At 39.9% G+C, this 17008-nt stretch overlaps 2 protein-coding genes across 14 annotated transcripts in view; both read left to right on the top strand.

The window, feature by feature from the left end:
• Window positions 1-1676, top strand: part of HEMGN (hemogen) — a 45714-nt gene extending 44038 nt beyond the window's left edge. For all 6 annotated transcript variants that reach the window (XM_080669147.1, XM_080669144.1, XM_080669143.1 and 3 more), the window contains one exon: window positions 743-1676. In XM_080669147.1, the coding sequence (XP_080525273.1) occupies window positions 743-849 (107 nt within the window). In that variant the 3' untranslated portion in view covers window positions 850-1676. The remainder of the gene's footprint in view (window positions 1-742) is intronic.
• Window positions 1677-2730: 1054 nt separating this feature from the next.
• Window positions 2731-16288, top strand: TRMO (tRNA methyltransferase O). 8 transcript variants are annotated; one of them, XM_080669149.1, is made up of 6 exons: window positions 3874-3929; window positions 4025-4169; window positions 5941-6115; window positions 8331-8488; window positions 11406-12068; window positions 15825-16288. In XM_080669149.1, exons 2-6 carry the CDS (start codon window positions 4034-4036, stop codon window positions 16082-16084), a joined length of 1392 nt encoding a protein of 463 aa, XP_080525275.1. In that variant the 5' UTR covers window positions 3874-3929; window positions 4025-4033; the 3' UTR covers window positions 16085-16288. The 8 variants fall into 8 exon arrangements, with proteins under 8 accessions (XP_080525279.1, XP_080525276.1, XP_080525278.1 ...); XM_080669154.1 differs by lacking the exon at window positions 3874-3929 and adding an exon at window positions 5604-5658 and having other exon boundaries at window positions 4030-4169; XM_080669156.1 differs by lacking the exon at window positions 3874-3929 and adding an exon at window positions 5604-5658 and having other exon boundaries at window positions 4042-4169; window positions 15864-16288.
• Window positions 16289-17008: the final 720 nt, after the last annotated feature.

Below are 17008 nucleotides of genomic sequence, written 5' to 3'. Positions count from 1 at the left end.
AGAAAAGAAAAAAGAAAAAGAAAATGGGCTGAGACTGTCAGACCATAGTTTTCTCCAGGGAATTGTTTTCTAAAGAAATCCGTTTGATAGTTGATTTACTTTTTCTCCTTAAAGAAGAGTGCAACAAAACCATGGGGTTAGTAGGGTTCCAAGTAATGTTTTAAAAATCTTTGCCTACCTGCTAGGTTAAAAAAAAAACACTAGTTGTTTTAATTTCCACCTTTTTGATGACTAATGCTACTTGACATCTTTTCATAATTATTATGAATTTGAACTTTTTCTTTTGAGAATTGCCTGTTTGAATTCTTGTTCTGTTTTAAGTTTGGGATATCTATCTTTTTTTGGCGGATTAAAAATCTCTTTAAATAATAGTTATTAAACCTTTGCCTACGTATAAGTTGTATATATTTTTTCAGTTGTTTGTGGTTTAACTTTGTTTATAGTGCTTTTTGTCTTGTATACGACAACATTTAAATTTTAATTTTAGTTGTTCAAATGTGTCAATCTTTTCCTTTATGGTTTCTGGTCTGTGTTCTGCTTAGAAAGGCCTTTATAACCCGAAAATTATATGAACATTCTATTATTTCTACATTTATGGTATTTTAATATTTAAATCTTTAATTCATCTGTAATTTGTTTTTGTGCAAGGTCTGAAGTAGAGTTTTGTTTTTCTTCAAATGGATAGTCAATTGTCCCAATACCATTTATTGAACTTCTTTTTATATTTTATTTTATTTTACAGAAATGAAAGAAAAAACCAAAGCACAAGAACCAGAGACACCAGCAATTCCAAACGTTCCTCAAGAGATTCATCCAGAAAATGATGTCTTTAGTTATGTTTTGTTTTAACAATGCTCAATCATAACAATTGTGCAACAAAATACACATCTTATTCCACGTGATTTTTCTCAAAATATTGTAGCATTCTCTACAATATTCATTAATATTTTAATAGTGTGTTCTTTTTCCATGTATAGACCATATCTGAAAGAGAGAACTAATGTGTTTTTCAGGCTGTACTACATAGACAATAACCTACAGTGTGTGTGTGCATGTGTGTGTGTGTATGTATATGTATATTGAGGTGAGGATAGTGGTGGGAAAAGATGAAAATGGGAAAGGGGAGGGCTGAATAATTAACTTACCCCTAATAATTATTTCTTATTATTTTTTCATTTACACCTGTGCATATTTTTTCATTGATTTTCAGAGAGAGTGGAAAGGAGGGGGATAGAGGGAGAGAAACATCAATATAAGAGGGACATATGGATTGGTTGCCTTCCGCACGCACCTTGACCAGGGCCAGGGATTGAGCTTGCAACTGAAGTATGTGCCCTTGACTGGAATTGAACCTGGGACTCTTCAGTCTATGGGCTGACGCTCTATCTACAGAGCCATACCAGCTAGGGCTTGATTAATTCTTAAGAGCAGAAAAATTAATATTAAAATTTGGGTGAGTATATACTTTTCTTGTAAACTTTGTTAAACTAATAATGTAACAATAGCATCAAAATTTTGAGCTTTTAGTTGTTGTTTTTTAAGTTAATTTTATCTTTCTGGGACTCCAAAGATATTTTGTGGTGCTGAATGTATTTACTTGTGTATTTGAATTTGAATTTTCTGTTTTTACTTTTTATATATTGTATTTGTACATTAAATCGTTATTACATGCTTAATTGTGTGGAATACATCATGGCAAGCATTTTGAAAGTTAGAAGACTTATAACACTTTGTCCATCAGGTATTTAATCTAGTCTTATGGGGGAATAAAACAGGAAACAAATAATTACTAAAGAAAATAGTAACTGATAGTGCCATTTGAACAGTAGATACAATAAAGGGAATGCTCTCTCTTGCTGAAGTGACCTAAAAAATTACATATGAGTGGAGCCTTGAAAGATGGAGAGGATTTATATTACAGGTGAGGATAACAGCATTATTATGGTACGTGGAGTGAATTACAGAGAGGAGTGAATTCAAGTGTTCAAGACGTTCAGTTAATACAGGGTCCCTGTGGAATAGCAGCCTAGTAGCTAAAAATCTTGTAGTATTAGAGTGAACAGAATTTTGAATACTTAACTAAGTTTATCCCTTACTTGTTAGGTAATGGGGAACTAAGTAAGACTTTTGAACAATGAAGTGGCAGTTTTAGTATTTTAGGAGTATTTATTTGGTGATAATGGTCAGGATTAACTGAAAATGAGGAGAGCCTGGGGGCAGGAGCAGGAACTATTCTGGGTGGGAAGAAGTCTGAAAGTTTGGTTCAGCAAGGGCACAATTGCTTAAGCTTTCTATGTAGGTGTAGGCGACAGTAAAGAACAAGACAATCCTAGTCTCTCAAGCATTCATGGTGTAGAACAGTGGTTCTCAACCCTCTTGGTATGTAAGAACCACTGGGGAAGATTTCAAAATTACAGATGCTCAGACACCTCCCTGGGGCTTTATTCACCTGCCTAGGGTGACATCCAGACATAGGTATATTTTTTATTTTGCTTTAAATGATTTTTCGAGGAATAATTTTAGAATTACATAAAAGTAAAGATAGTACAGATATTCCTGTATACCTATGACCCAGTTGACATCTTCTATAACCATGGTCCACATACCAAAACTTAATTAAGATTGTTACATTACCTTGAAGAGGTAGCAATCTACTTCATTAGTGTTTCCAAGTCTGCTCTGCATTTCAGTACTTGTCACACTTGGTAATGAATGTATTTTTTTGTGTGAATGTCATTATATATGGTGTTTAAGGCAGGGAAGGCAAATACCTCATTTTCTACACTAGACTGTCCACATATTAAGGAAGACTCACTTTCCAAGCACCACAATCTAGTGGCAAACACAGCTATTACCACGCCAGTTTTACAATGTGTATATATAGCTCAGCAATTCTCAAACTTGTTTCTTCAGCTAAACAGAGCTGTTTCCAAGTGGAAACAGAATAATCGTATTCTTTTCCAAATTGTCAAGTGCCTTTCTTTTTAAACCACGTTCTCTTTAAATCCTTGGCTCTTTCTGCTGATTATTTTCTACTAGTGACCTATTAGTTCATAACAAATGGACAGGTTTAGAAACAGCTTTTTAAAAAATGGTTGTTAAGCTTTTAAGTCTGTGGACTTGTATGCTTTTGAATAATTTATATTGTAGGCAATATGTCTCCATCCTACCACCACACCACGTGAATCAACTGGATAAAGTGCCCAGAAACAGAAAAATGCATACAGAGAAACTTAAAATAGATAACAGATGATGTTACAAGTGGGTAAAAGGATAGGCTATCCTACAGGGATAACTGCTCATCGAATGGGATTTAAAAGGATCCTCATTGTCCCTCAACTTTTCAGAGCTGCCCAGAAACAACGACCCTAATCCCTTCAATGTAAATGGCATGTTGACTCAATTTCATTCTCACTTCAGTTTCCTTGAGGTAGGGACCACAACAGTCCCAAATAATTAACCTCTAATCCGGTATGGAGTTTCCCATCCATTTTATTCGAAATAAGGTTTAGTTGGATTCCTTTCTGGTAAATCAGAAAAACGGGAGCATACAAGTATAAATGTATGGGTATTCCCACCATTCAAGGAGAATTTTAAACATTTCCTAACATCCGATCATTTTGCTATTTGGTGATTGCACATACACATTCTTTCCCCCCCGCCCCACATTCTTTTTCTTTAAATAGCGTCATGCGCTTGATATGTAGGTTGCTTATTTCGAGACAGACATCTTTTAAATCTTGGATGTGCCCTCCCCACCCCCCAACCCCCACCTCTTGGGAAGGGCGGGGACTCGGAGTCGCTGACTGCTCTTAAAGGGCTAGCAACTGCAGTGGGTCCGCGCGAGACAACTAAGATACCTGTTCGGTTCCGGAGAGGAACCCCGTAACGGGAGAGGAACAGAGGACGACAAACACCTCTGAGTAAAGGTAACCTTTGGGCTGCCCAAGAACATCGCGCGCGCTCCAGCCCCTACGCCTGCGCCGGATACTGACACCACCTTGCGGGTGCGACTTCTGCGCAGGCGCCAGGCATGCAGACCGGAAGCGGAAGGCTAGGACGCGTCGGGTGGGCGCCTCTGTCACCAGTAGCCATGCGCGGCTTGGAGGAACAAGGGCGTCGCCCCACAGCGACCCCGTGTGGGTGCGTGAAACCGGCTCTGGAGACAGGTAACTTCTGAGAGGTTGGCGATTTCGCACTCGGAAGAGGCCTAGGTGTGGAGAGCCCACTTCACTCCAGAGAGGGACGAGAAATGCAGGACCCTGTTTTGACGTGCGTCACATTTACTGCGAAGGCATGGCTCACGTGCTTCGTCTACCACGTGACGTGTCTAGGCGGGCTGGATGGCGTCATCATGTTTCTCGGTAGCTGAGGTCCGCCTGGTCTTGGCGCGGTAGTTGAACTAGCCTCGTCCAGTGTAACGGCTCTCTTAGGGAGTTTTTGTTCATATAGGAGAGCTAGGATATGTACCGCTGGTGGTGTGCGGGTTAGGAATTAGTGCCACAAGTGAGAAGCATCCTGTGCTGTAGGCAATGAGGAAAGCCTGGAAAGGCCAGAGGGAGGAAATAGTTTTAAACTGGGCCCGGAAAGATGAGTTTGCTTCTCTTTATTTTCACTTCTGTATGTAGAGCAAACCATATTAACTTTAGAAACTAGAGGATGCAAGGGGAAGAAAGTTAGCCATCACCCAGAGAAAACCATTGTGAATATCTTGATGTTTGTTTTACTGCATACACCCTAGAAATAGGAGTTGATATATGACCCCCTAAAAACTTAAGATTCATAAAAATCTATGGTCAATCATTTTAATTTTAAGGGGTTAACTATTTTGTTTTGTAGATGTCCTCTAACTTAAGTTCCCTATTATTGGGCATTTAGTTTATTGCCAGTTTTCATTGTTCTAAATGAAAGTTCTTGAAACAAATCTTTGTGTATGCTCTAAATGTTTGACTTAAATTTCCTAAAAGTACTCTTACCTGGTCAAAGGTTGTGCTCATTTTTTAAAAAGTTGCACACTACCGGATTACAAATCTAGCATTTTGACAGGCAGGAAAGAGCCTGGCTCTGAGGTGCGTGGGATTGGGAAGCTGTAAATCCAGAAGTATTTGATGGAACAGGGAGTTTTGGGAACCATTGATTGGATTCACATTACAGAGAATCTTGAACACCAGGCTAAGAAATGCACCATCTGTTAACAGTGGGAAACATGGAAAGTTAAAGTTAGTAGCATGACATAAGGAACCCAGAGTCTGGAGGATTTGAGTAGTGTGTATTGAGGAGGGGAGGGACTGGCAGAGGGGAGACATAACAAGAGTAATTTAATAGTCCAGGCAAGGAATGGAAAGGACCTACCATTTGAACTTTTCTGCCTGCACAAGACTTGTAAATAAACATTGTGTACAAAACCTCTACATCAGTAACTTACTGTTTTTTTTTTCTTATTACACAGTTAATATAGTTGTAATATTGTTAAAAGGAAGGAAAAGCCTGAGCAAGGGCTTTAAAAACCACTCCTTGCTGAGCACCTTCTGTTGTACTAGGTGCTTCACATTTTTTTATAATCTTATAACTCTAATACAGGTGTTATTATCCCTGTTTTATAGATGAGAAAACTGGGATTCAGAGACGTCAGCTATTTCGTCCAAGGTCACACAGCAGGTGTAATAGCTCTATGTTGTTTTTGTCCTTTTTCTCTTCCTATACTAGCCCTAACCCTCCCATATTACTTTAGGGAATCAGTTCACCCCATTTCCCTGTGATTTTCATGCCAGTATTACTCCCATGGCATACCTGTGCTTATTCCTATCTTGCATGTAAGAATCATGTTCTATAGTTGTATAGCACCTGGAAGGTTTTAAAACTATGAAATCAGTGCATTAAAAAAACATGTTTTCATACATCTTTTGACTAATGATTTCTTATCTAATTTTTTTTCTGTAGGGAATCTTTTAACTGAGCCAATTGGCTACTTGGAATCCTGTTTCTCAGCCAAGAATGGTACTCCAAGGCAGCCATCCATCTGTCGCCATTCAAGGGCTTGTTTGAGAATTAGAAAGAGCATCTTTAATAATCCTGAACATTCCTTGATGGGTTTAGAAGAGTTTTCTCATGTTTGGTAAGTTGTTTTACAGTGTTGGGCCAGAGCTTGCCCCTGAGTAAAATGTATTCCAGTTGATATGCAACCACTGATGGAGGCAGCCTTGGAGCGGGTCATCCAGACCAACCTGTCTATTGCATGAGATTCCTCTACTGTATTTGTGCATGTGATTGTCTAAATAACTTGGACACCCTGAGGGAAGCTTGGGGTACACTGAGGAGGCACAGTCCTTTTGCAGTTGGTTCTAATTGTGATCAACACCTTTCTGTTGAGCTGGAATCTGTAGACGCTCTCTATTCTGTCTATGGGTAGTCATTCTGTCCTCTGCACCAGCAGTCAGCAAGCTGTGGCCCATGGACTAAATCCATCCCACCACCTTCTGTTTTTGTAAATAAGTGTGTGGGAACAGCCACATGCATTTGTTAATGTGCTACAGCAGCAGTGTTGAATAGTTACAGCACAAACTGGTTGGCCTACAAACCCTAAAATATTTAATATCTGACTTTAAATGGGAGTCTGCTTGTTTCTCAATAAATTTCCACCTTTTACAATAATAATAATAATAATAATAATAATAATAATAATGTATTACCTATGTTAAAGCCTGTGTTATATGTGTCATTTGGAATTCTTTCTGTTTATTCTTCCTCACCCCAACATCAGCAGTCTGAAGTGGTCTAATTTTACTGGTGAAGACATAAAATTAAGTGTTTGTTCTGAAATAGTTACTTTTTTCATGTTAGTTTGGGTAGATTAGAAAGAACATGGGTGTTCTGATGACCTAGTATGTATGATCTTGGTTGAATTATTTAAGTTAAAAACATTGCTGATTAAAAAAAAGGACTCAGGAGAATTTTTTTTTCCCTTAATTCTTCTATTTTTCTCCTCTTTCATCCCCACCCTCCAACACTCTTCAGAGATTATTGCTGTTAACAGATCGGTGTATATCCTGCCAGACCTTTTCTTTCTTTTTCTTTTTTGATATTCATAGAACCATAAATATATATATAGTGAGTTTTTAAAAAAAATGAAATATGTTTTCTTCACTTAGTGTATATCATGATAGTACATATAGATTTACTTTCTTTTGCTTTAATGGCTGCCTGTTATTGCAAAATATAGATGTACCATAATTTGACTATTCTCTTGTTAATGGAGACTTATTTGCTATTACAGTCATGCTGTAACAAACCCCCTTAGACACATTCTTGGGCACTTGTATATTTTTATAAGTAGGATATGAGAAGTGGCTGTATTGGGTTAGAAGGTGTACACACTTACAGTTTTGGAGAGCTCCTGTCAAATTGCCCTCTGAAAAGCATAACCAATGTATACTTCAAGTGTAAATGAAAATGACCTTTTCCATTCACTATTGATAACACTATATGTTATCAAATTTTTACATTTTTTCCTGACAGGAAAAAACAGTATTTTGTTTTTTAGTTTAATTTTTTTTTATTATTAACGAGGTTTAACATCTTTTCATATGATTGTTAGTTATTTCTCTTTTTTTGTCAATTACTTTTCATGGTCTTTGTTTCGTTTCCTATATTGAGTTGTCCTTTACTTTGTGATTTGTAGGAATAGTTTAGATACCACAGATATTAACCCATTCATTGTCTGTTATACACACAGTAAACATTTTTTCCTTGGATGACATTTTGTAGCACATAAACTTTATGATTTCAAATCTGTTAACACATTAAGCACCAAGCCTGTTTTGTCTTCCTTTCCGTTTCAGTCACCAGTGACTGACAGGGCGCTTAATGTGTTAACTGCTTTTCTTCATAGATTCTTGCTTTTGATCTTGTGTAGGAAGGCCTAGTCAAGTTATTTAACATTTCTGAACAGCAATTTCCTCATCCTTAAAATGGGGAATAAATTATACTTCTTAGGATTATTAAGCAGATTAGATGATGTGAGTATAAAAATGTCTAGCATACTGCCTGGCATATAACAAACACTTACCTCATAAATATTGCTTATTCAGGCACTTGACAAACATCTATTAAGTTCTGTGTACCAGTCATTGTATTAGGGACAAAGGATACAGAGGTAAGACTCTTCTTCATGAAACAGGAATGGTATTTTTTTTTCACAGATTACATTTTAATACCTTTAAAAGCATTCTTTCTGTTTTAATTTGTGGGGATTAAAATTTCCCCGCCCTTAACTCATTATGATAAATTAACTTGTGCTTTTTTCTTACTCAGTGGTTTGTTTTTTTCAATAGGATCTTGTTTGTTTTTCACAAAAATGGTCATTTGAGCTGTAAGGCAAAAGTTCAACCTCCTAGGCTGAATGGTGCGAAGACTGGAGTTTTCTCCACAAGGAGCCCACATCGTCCCAATGCAATAGGACTGACCCTGGCCAAGCTGGAAAAGGTAGAAGGTATACAGGTCATTTTTACTTTTAACCTTTTTTAATTTTTTTTCCTAAAAAGAAGTCTTATAAAATCAGCTTAGTATTCAACACTGGCTGTTATTCAGACAAATACCGGTGATGTCAAGAAACATTTTGACATAAACTCTGAGGATGCGCAGAACTTATTTATATTGTTACATTTATCAAAGTTTAAATTATTTAAAAATAACTTCTAAGATTTCATAATCATTAAATTAGTAACCAAATTTTCTCTGACTTGAAATGCAATAAATACAAAATGATTAAAAAGTATTTGGATGCTTTCAAAATTTAACACACAGTAACTGGTCATACATGCATATATGGTCAGCACATAGAGTGGTGGTGTATCATTTCTTCCTTGCAGCCTTAAGAAAGTGAACTTGCATTGTGGTTGCAGTTGTGTTTGTCAACTGTGATTTGTGGCAGAGGGCCTGGGGTGAATCACACTATAGCATCGAACATCTGTCAGATTGTGGAAGTCCCTGTGTAGAATACCAGATTAGTTTTAACTCCCTGTTAATGTATAACTTAGTTACTGAGCCAGACAATTTGGAAAGCAGGCATCCCTTGCTTGAACTTCTGACCTAATCAGCACATTTGTTAGAGAGGCAGAAGATGAAACAGCAGGTGGTCTGGAAGTCAAGACCACTCCAGGCTTCAGCTTGCTTATTTGTTCAGTGGGCAAAGAAGAAGGATCTGCCCTCTCTGCAACTCTGCATGATTTTTTTGAGGATCTTATAAGACAAAAGCTCTAAGAGTACTTTTCAGACTTTTGGGTGCTAAAAAGATGAGAGCAGTTATTTTGCTTGTTCTTTCTCAGAACTTGAACTCGTCTGCTGGATTGTATTCAACCAGGCCTTGGATAGGTTTTGGAAAAATTCTGTAGCTGATCCAACTTGAGTTTTATTAATTTGTGATGACTAACCAACTTGGGTAAACAGTACTAGAATATTTTATGATCATTCGTACACCCACACATATTTTCTGAGCACTGACTATGTGCCAGGCATTGTTCTAGGTGCTGGGGATAGAGTGATAAACAGATCAGATAAAAATCCCTGCCCTACAGAAGAACTTTACATCCTAACAGGGGAGATCAAATCAGAAAGGTGAAAGGCAAGCAAAATAACACTATAGTTACTAAATATGCATTATAGTGACTACTAGTGTTTGTGTAGTATGTACAGTTTATAAAGAGCATTCATGTGCGTTATCTCACAGTGGCTCTGTGGGTTTGATAGGGTAACAATCTCCATTTTATGGATGAGGCCACTGATGTTCTTTGATATTTGATAATTTTAATAATAGCATCTAGCCAGGGGGTTGTCTGACTCCAAATCCCATGAGCTCCTTCCTATGCTACAGTGCCTTTCTTTCTTCAATAGACATTGTTAGGCATAATCAGTTAGAAAGTGCAAAAATCATCTTTCCAAAGTTCCAGGCTCACTCACAGTGAGCATAATTTTAGAAATTAAAGTCCTCTGTTAGTCATGTTTTTCTTAAATGGAGACAGAATCCAATGTGATCAGTTTTTCTGGCCAATTTCCCAAGGATCAAGTTAGTAGGCTTAGACTTTGCACCAGTAGTAGGATCTGGATAGCAGCTATGTAAGTGAGAAGACAAGAGACCTGTTCTTAATATTTGATAATGGTGATTTGTGTTCTGCTTAATTGTTTGATTGAGTATTAAATTTCAATTGCTGCATAACAAATTATGCACTTATCAGTTTAAATAACACACATTTATTATGTGTTTGAAACATTATGATGTTTTTGTGAGTCAGGAGCTGGGTCCTCAGCTTAGGGTCTCACCAGGCTGCAATTAAGGTGTCAGCTGGGATGAGTTCTTATCTGGAGGCTTGACTGTGGAAGAATTCACTTCAAAGCTCACTCGGGTTGTTGGCAGAATTCACTTCCTTATAGTTGTGGGACTGAGGGCCCCAGCTTCTTGCTGGTCGTTAGTTGGTGGCTGCCCTCCACTCCTAGACACCGCCTGCAGTTTCTTGCCACCTGGGCTATCCCTGCGTGGCTGCTTACTTCATCAAGTCCACATGGAGAGTCTCTTGAGTGAGTCTGCCAGCAAGCACAGGCACCTGAGATAACATAATCTGGAGTGATATCAAGTCACACTCAAGAGGATGCGGTTGTACATGGCTGTGAACACCAGGAGGTGGGCATCATGGGGGCCACCTTAGAGTCTGTTTGCCAGAGAGATACATTTAAGACACCAATGTGCCTGACAGAGTTAGAAGCCCCAGTGATGCAAAAATGAGTCAGCCCCACCCAGTGCTGAAGGGCTCAACTGCTCACTGTCTAGGGAGAGAGACTCTAAGCCAGTTATTGCCGGACCACATGAAGAGGGCTCTAGGACAGTGGTCAGCAATATATCAACAGTACAACGATTGAAATTTCTTTTGAGAGCCAAATTTTTTAAACTTAAACTTCTTCTAACGCCACTTCTTCAAAATAGACTCGCCCAGGCTGTGTTATTTTGTGGAAGAGCCACACTCAAGGGGCCAAAGAGCCGCATGTGGCTCGAGAGCCGCAGTTTGCCGACCACTGGGTTAACCTAATGTTTCCCGAGGCAGTTTGCCGACCACGGCTCTAGGAGAAGTTTGTATACAGGTTCCTCTAGAACACAAAGGAAAGAGCGCTTATGTCTGAGAGAGCCAGGAGGGCTTTGTAGAAGAGGTGTTATGTGAGAGCCCTGGAGAGCAAGTAGGAGTGTGACAGGTAAAGAAGAGGATGGGTTTCCAGTGTATGTCAGCACCAGGTGTAAGAGAACCTGGTACATAAGGGAATTGTGAGCAAGCTTAGGGAAGCATAGGTAGACGATGCTGGTTCTTTCAATTGTTTGCACTATTCTTCATTGTTACTTCTAAGAGGCATTTTTCACATTATAGGTGGAGCTATATACCTTTCTGGAATTGACATGATTCATGGCACACCTGTACTGGACATAAAGCCCTACATTGCTGATTATGACTCACCACAAAATTTGATTGAACCTTTAGGGGAGTGTAATTTACAGAATAACCAAAATAAACCAAAAATTGTGTCCCAGTCTGATGCCAAGACTGACAGCTGTGCTCAGCAACAGCTCTCAGAGTGCGAGGAATCACAGCCCTGCAGTCACACTAAGGAGAAGCCTAAATGTTCCGAACACAGAGCTTCAGGAGAAAATGACATGCAACACAAAGACACAGCCAAAATCCAGCAACGCTCACCTAAGCACAGGGAGATAGCAGACTTGGGTTTAGAATCCAGAAGTGGTCAGAGACTGAGTGTGGCAGAGGAGCAGATTGGCCCATGTCGCCTGGAGAAGAGCTTTTCAGAGGAGAGTACAGATGAGTGGCCACGGAGAAGGAAAGAAGCAGTGGTCCCACAAGGAGGCAAGATGGAGGTGCAGCCTGTGCCTCCTCACTGCCCTCCCAGGATGGCTGACGCAGCCCACCACAGTGTGGTTCCTGCCTGGGTGCGAGAGGCCCCTGTGGCCACCTTGGAAGTCCGGTTTACTCCTCACGCAGAGATGGACCTTGAGCACCTCAGTTCAGAAGGTGAATCAGGTACTTTCCATTTCTTATTTCTGAATGAGAGAGGAGCTTTTATTAGGAAATTTAGCCAAATTTGATATTTCTGAAGGTAAGATCTCTTAGCACAGAAATTGTCCACATAAAGTGCTAGCGCTAGAAACATGCACTTTATTGCAGAAGAGGCCAGACTTTTACTTGGAGCCTGTTTTCTTTAACATGTGGTTCTTTTAAAACATTATCTGGTTTCTCCAGCCCATACCAGATCCAGAGCAGCCATTTAGAATGAAGGACGGGCTGTGAAGAGGTGGGTGCAATGGCTCCAATAGAAAGTAGCCAGTTATGAAGGAGATGTCAGATTTCATCTGCCCCTGAAGGGCTGTGCTTCTCATTCTTCCTAAGGCTTTATGTTTAAACAACATTTGCTTTTTAAATTGATCTCTTTATTAAAAAGTTTTGTTTATGAAAGTTGTTTTATCACTTGATAATTGATGGGGAGGAGGAAGTTCAGTTTTAAAAGGATTTTTTGTGGTAGAACAAAGCAATGCTTCCTAGAAGATACTTTATACTTACACTTACCCTTTGTCTTGTGGTTATTGTTGAATGCTTCTTACTTTGGAAAGTTTTCTCTTTTTCAAACTACAATGTTGTACTTTCTTGATTAAAAATAGTTAAAAAAAATTACAAAATATAACTATAAAACAGGGATTGATTTATAACATATAGCATACTTTAGAGCCTGTATAGAAATAAGAAATGAGCTCAGAAAGTTCAGTCTAGAAAAGATGAAAGATACTGAAGGGAGGGAGAGAGGTTGGCACTGATAGAGTGGTGTGGGAACATGAGGGAGAGAAGGATTCTGACTTGTGCAGCAGGGAGACAATCTGGGAAGGCTTCCTAGAGGAAAAGGTATTTGAGCTTAGCCCAGTAGGATAGGTAGGCAGGGAAGTGAGGAAGGCACCTATGCCAAATGAACAGCCAGGCAAAGGCCTGGAGCTTCTTCTGCCAGACACACTGTTACTGAAGAATGTGATATGTTTTTTGTTGTTGTTTTGTTTTTTGTTTTTACATTTTCTTTTTTTTTCTTTGTTGTGTATGGATGTTTTTGGAACTCTGCTGTTTTGAGTGGTTTTAGAGTCATTTTATGAGCCGTGCAACAAGGGAATCTTAGCACTGTGTAATTGGTCCTTGTCTTTTGATCAAAAATTGAACTTCATGGCTTTACCTACAAATGTATTTATTGGAATAAATAAATGAATCTTGGCTGTTTTCTAAAAATTAAATTTCCTTTCAGAAGGAGAGGAACCCACAGCCACTCTAGATCAACGGTTGCCAACTGGTGGTCTGCGGAACACTGGTGGTCCATGAGGTCCAAAAGGTTGGTGACAGCTGGCTTAAACCTTTGGCAACCGTTGCTCTAGATGATATTTTGAACAGGGACAACATTGTTTAAAGCACATGCCTTTCTGGAAGGGTCCAGCCTTCTTTTGGACATATGTATTATGTTATAGCTATTAAAAATTAGGTCACAGTTAATTTTTTATTTAACTACTAGTGGCCTGGTGCATGAATTCATGCACATTGAAAGGAAATTCATTAGAAGAAGTATTTTAATATAGCTATTCGCCCTTTCTGTATAATAGAAATGTTAACCAAATTCACAATCGACAATGACAGATGGAAACATTCGTGTGCGATTGACGCCAGTGAGAGCTTTATATGTATCATGCATGTGCGAGTCAACTTAGCCTTTTATAGATATAGAACAAACTTGCTTAATTAGACCTGCTTTCTGATTTAGCTAAACTTTTTCCAGCCCAGTGAAGCACCCCAACTTCTCTTTCAGGTAATTGTCAGCAACACAGCAGTAAATATCAACACGAAGCAGATTATTATTGTAGATCACACATGGAGAACAAAGGGTAAAATATTTAACTGCAGCAGTGTTTCACTATATTCGGTGCAGTGAGAAAACCTAAAGTCATTTTTAAGGTCCACCATTTCTTCTTTTCAGTCGGGTCAAGTTTCTAAGCTTTCTAAATCTCCGTTTTCTGGCTAATGAAAAGAAAATAGGATTCCATCGAGTCTCCTGTCTACCTACTCCAGGACTTCTGTGAGGATCAAAGGAGATGAGGCGCGGGAAAACACTTCACAGACATTTGGTTACAATGTAAAGTGTTTCCACCTGGCTATAAAGCAAGTCATATTCCTGGGCTGCAGAAACTGCAAGGAGGCTAGTCATTGCTAGGAAGAGGAAGCTGGGTGTTGCTACACTACGGGATGTCTTTACCCGGACGGAGGGAAGGACACTTAGCATATTAGCCTTTTATATGTATAGACTAGTGGCCTGGTGCACGAAATTCATGCATGGAGGGGGGTTCCCTCAGCCCAGCCTGCACCCTTTCCAATCGGGGAACCCTGGGGGGATGTCCGACTGCCGGTTTAGGCCCAGTCCTACAGGGATCGGGCCTAAATCGGCAGTCGGACATCCCTCTCACATTCTCAGACGGCTGGCTCCTAACCACACCTGCCTGCCTGCCTGATCGCCCCCAACTGCCCTCCCCTTCCAGCCTGATCTCGCTCCCAACTGTCCTCCCCTGCCGGCCTGATCTTGCCCCCAACTGCCCTTCCCTGCCAGCCAATTTGGTTCTGATTGGTCGGTTTCTATGCCAGTCAGTGTCAAAAGCTCTGCCTCCTAGGCAGCCATTGGCTCCTCACAGTTTACCCAGATTTGGTTCTGATTGGTCGGTTTCTATGGCAGTTAGCACTCTGGGCCTATCTCCGGGCCTGATCAGAGAGGTGGGGCTGATCAGCAGCCCCCGCAGAGGCCCGGAGAGAAACAGAGGCACGGCTGCTGGCAAAGCCCAGAGAGAAAGAGAGAGGCAACGGCTGATCAACAGCTGCCACAGAGGCTGCGGATCAGACCCTGCCTCTCTCTTCGGGCCTCTCTCCAGGCCTGATCCGCAGCCCCCTCGGCAGTCAGTGCCGGGTTGCCGATTGCAGGACTGACTTCCAGTCTGTCGAGCCTTCGGTCGTTTTGGATGTTATGGACCCTGGGTTTTTATATATCAGGATTTTACAATGCTGAAAATGCAGGAAGTTTTGCTATTTGGCAGGGTAAACATCTTTTTGCCTGACATACACACCTGGGTAGAATGGGTTGGCCTGTTCTTTAGTGATGGCTTTGAACTTTCTCAGTGTATCTGTTCCACGGTTTTCACAAGGACTCTCTCATGTTCTGTTCCTTAGAGAATGTGGCGTCACTTAACTGTGGGGCTGTGTGACACCTGCTTTCGGAGGCACCTTCCCTTGCTTATAGCTAGTGCTCTGGGCCTATGTGGGTTTAGTCCTCTTTCTTGTGGCTTTCTGAGAATGCTGGGACTGTCATGTATTTCCCTGATCATGCCTCCATTTATTCTGAGAAGAAAATGACAAGGAATTGAATTAAAGTCTACATTGAGCATAGAAAAGTGACATTTAGGTTGCCAGAAAAATGAAAGCTCAGTTCTCCTATTAAGGGACTAAGGAAAAATATTACCATGATATTTTTTGTTTAGCAAGTGGAAATTTGGGAGACCCATAAATTTAATGACACTTGAAGGCTTCCTAGAGGAAAAGATATTACTATAAGTACTACTTGAAGGTGACATTCTCTAATGACTGAATAGATTTCCAGACCCTCTTCATTTCAAGTGATACTCAAGGAACTAATAAAGCTCCTCATTGAAGTTTATTGTAATAAAATTTGACCTGCGTGATTTTGAGCATTAAGTTGTGTTGTTCTCATTGCAGATGTTGGTCAGGCTTCATTTAAGTATTTTCTGTCAGCAGAGGAAGCAAGGCATGCCATCGAGGCTGTGTTGTCAGCCGACCCCCGGTCTGCATATCGACGGAAGCTCTGCCAGGACCGCCTTTTCTACTTTACTGTAGACATAGCACACGTTACTTGCTGGTTTGGTGATGGCTTTGCAGAGGTCCTAAGGATCAAGCCAGCTTCTGAGCCTGTTCAGATGACTGACCCTGTGGAGTCATTGGTGTCTCTGGGATCATAAGTAGCTGCCATCACATTGTTAAGACAGCCTCCTTGACTTTGGTCGTGACTAGCCGATTTTTCGTACAGGCTAATGATATGCCTTCTTTTCAGAAAGAAGCAGCACTTTGTGGTCTCACTGCTTTGTTTGATTTGAGTTGTTCATAATATTTATTTTATAAACATGTCTTTTAATAAATTGAGAGATAAAATTTAAAGAAATTGCCATATGCTTCTTGAGTGGTTAATATCAAAGAATGCAAAATGATGCTCTCAGTGATTTCTAAAAGAAGCTGATTATTCTTGACACTTGATAAAATTGGGCAGAGATCATTTTAGCAGGGACTTGCAAGCTGAGGGGACCTGTTCAACAATTCATATTGGTTTTCCTGTTTGGAAAAGCCTGACCTCTCTATTTTATTCTAAATCAAGCTGAGTTACTATATCTTGGGAAACTAACAAATCAAAAACAAATGGTTATAAAGATCTTAGAGATTAAACCCCTGTGCCTCAGACAAGCACATGCGCGTGCATGTGTATATATATTTAATCCTGATTCCAAAATAGAGACTTAGATTTCTTTGTATAAGAAAGTCAACCTGGCCATTGTGGCTCAATGATTGAGCATTGACCTATGAACCAGGAGGTCATGGTTCGACCTGGTTGGGGCACATACCTGGGTTACAGGCCTGGTCCCCAGTGTGGGGCATGCAGGAGGCAGCCAATTAATGATTCTCTCTCATCATTGATGTTTCTATCTCTCTCTCCCACTCCATTCCTCTCTGAAATCAATAAAAATAAAAAAAATTTTTAAAAAGTCACCCCCAGAAGTCTAAGAAAATAACGTAATTACTGGTTTATTTCTTATTTGACTGTCTAGTGGGTTAGATTTTGGTGATAAAATGAGATGAATATGATCCAATTCTTGTTGCGAATCATAGTGGAG

Source organism: Plecotus auritus (genome assembly GCF_963455305.1).
Source record: "Plecotus auritus genome assembly, chromosome: 5".
NCBI classification, from domain to species: domain Eukaryota; kingdom Metazoa; phylum Chordata; class Mammalia; order Chiroptera; family Vespertilionidae; genus Plecotus; species Plecotus auritus.
The sequence above is the reverse complement of the archived record's forward strand: the minus strand, read 5'-3'. Positions and strand labels throughout refer to the sequence as shown.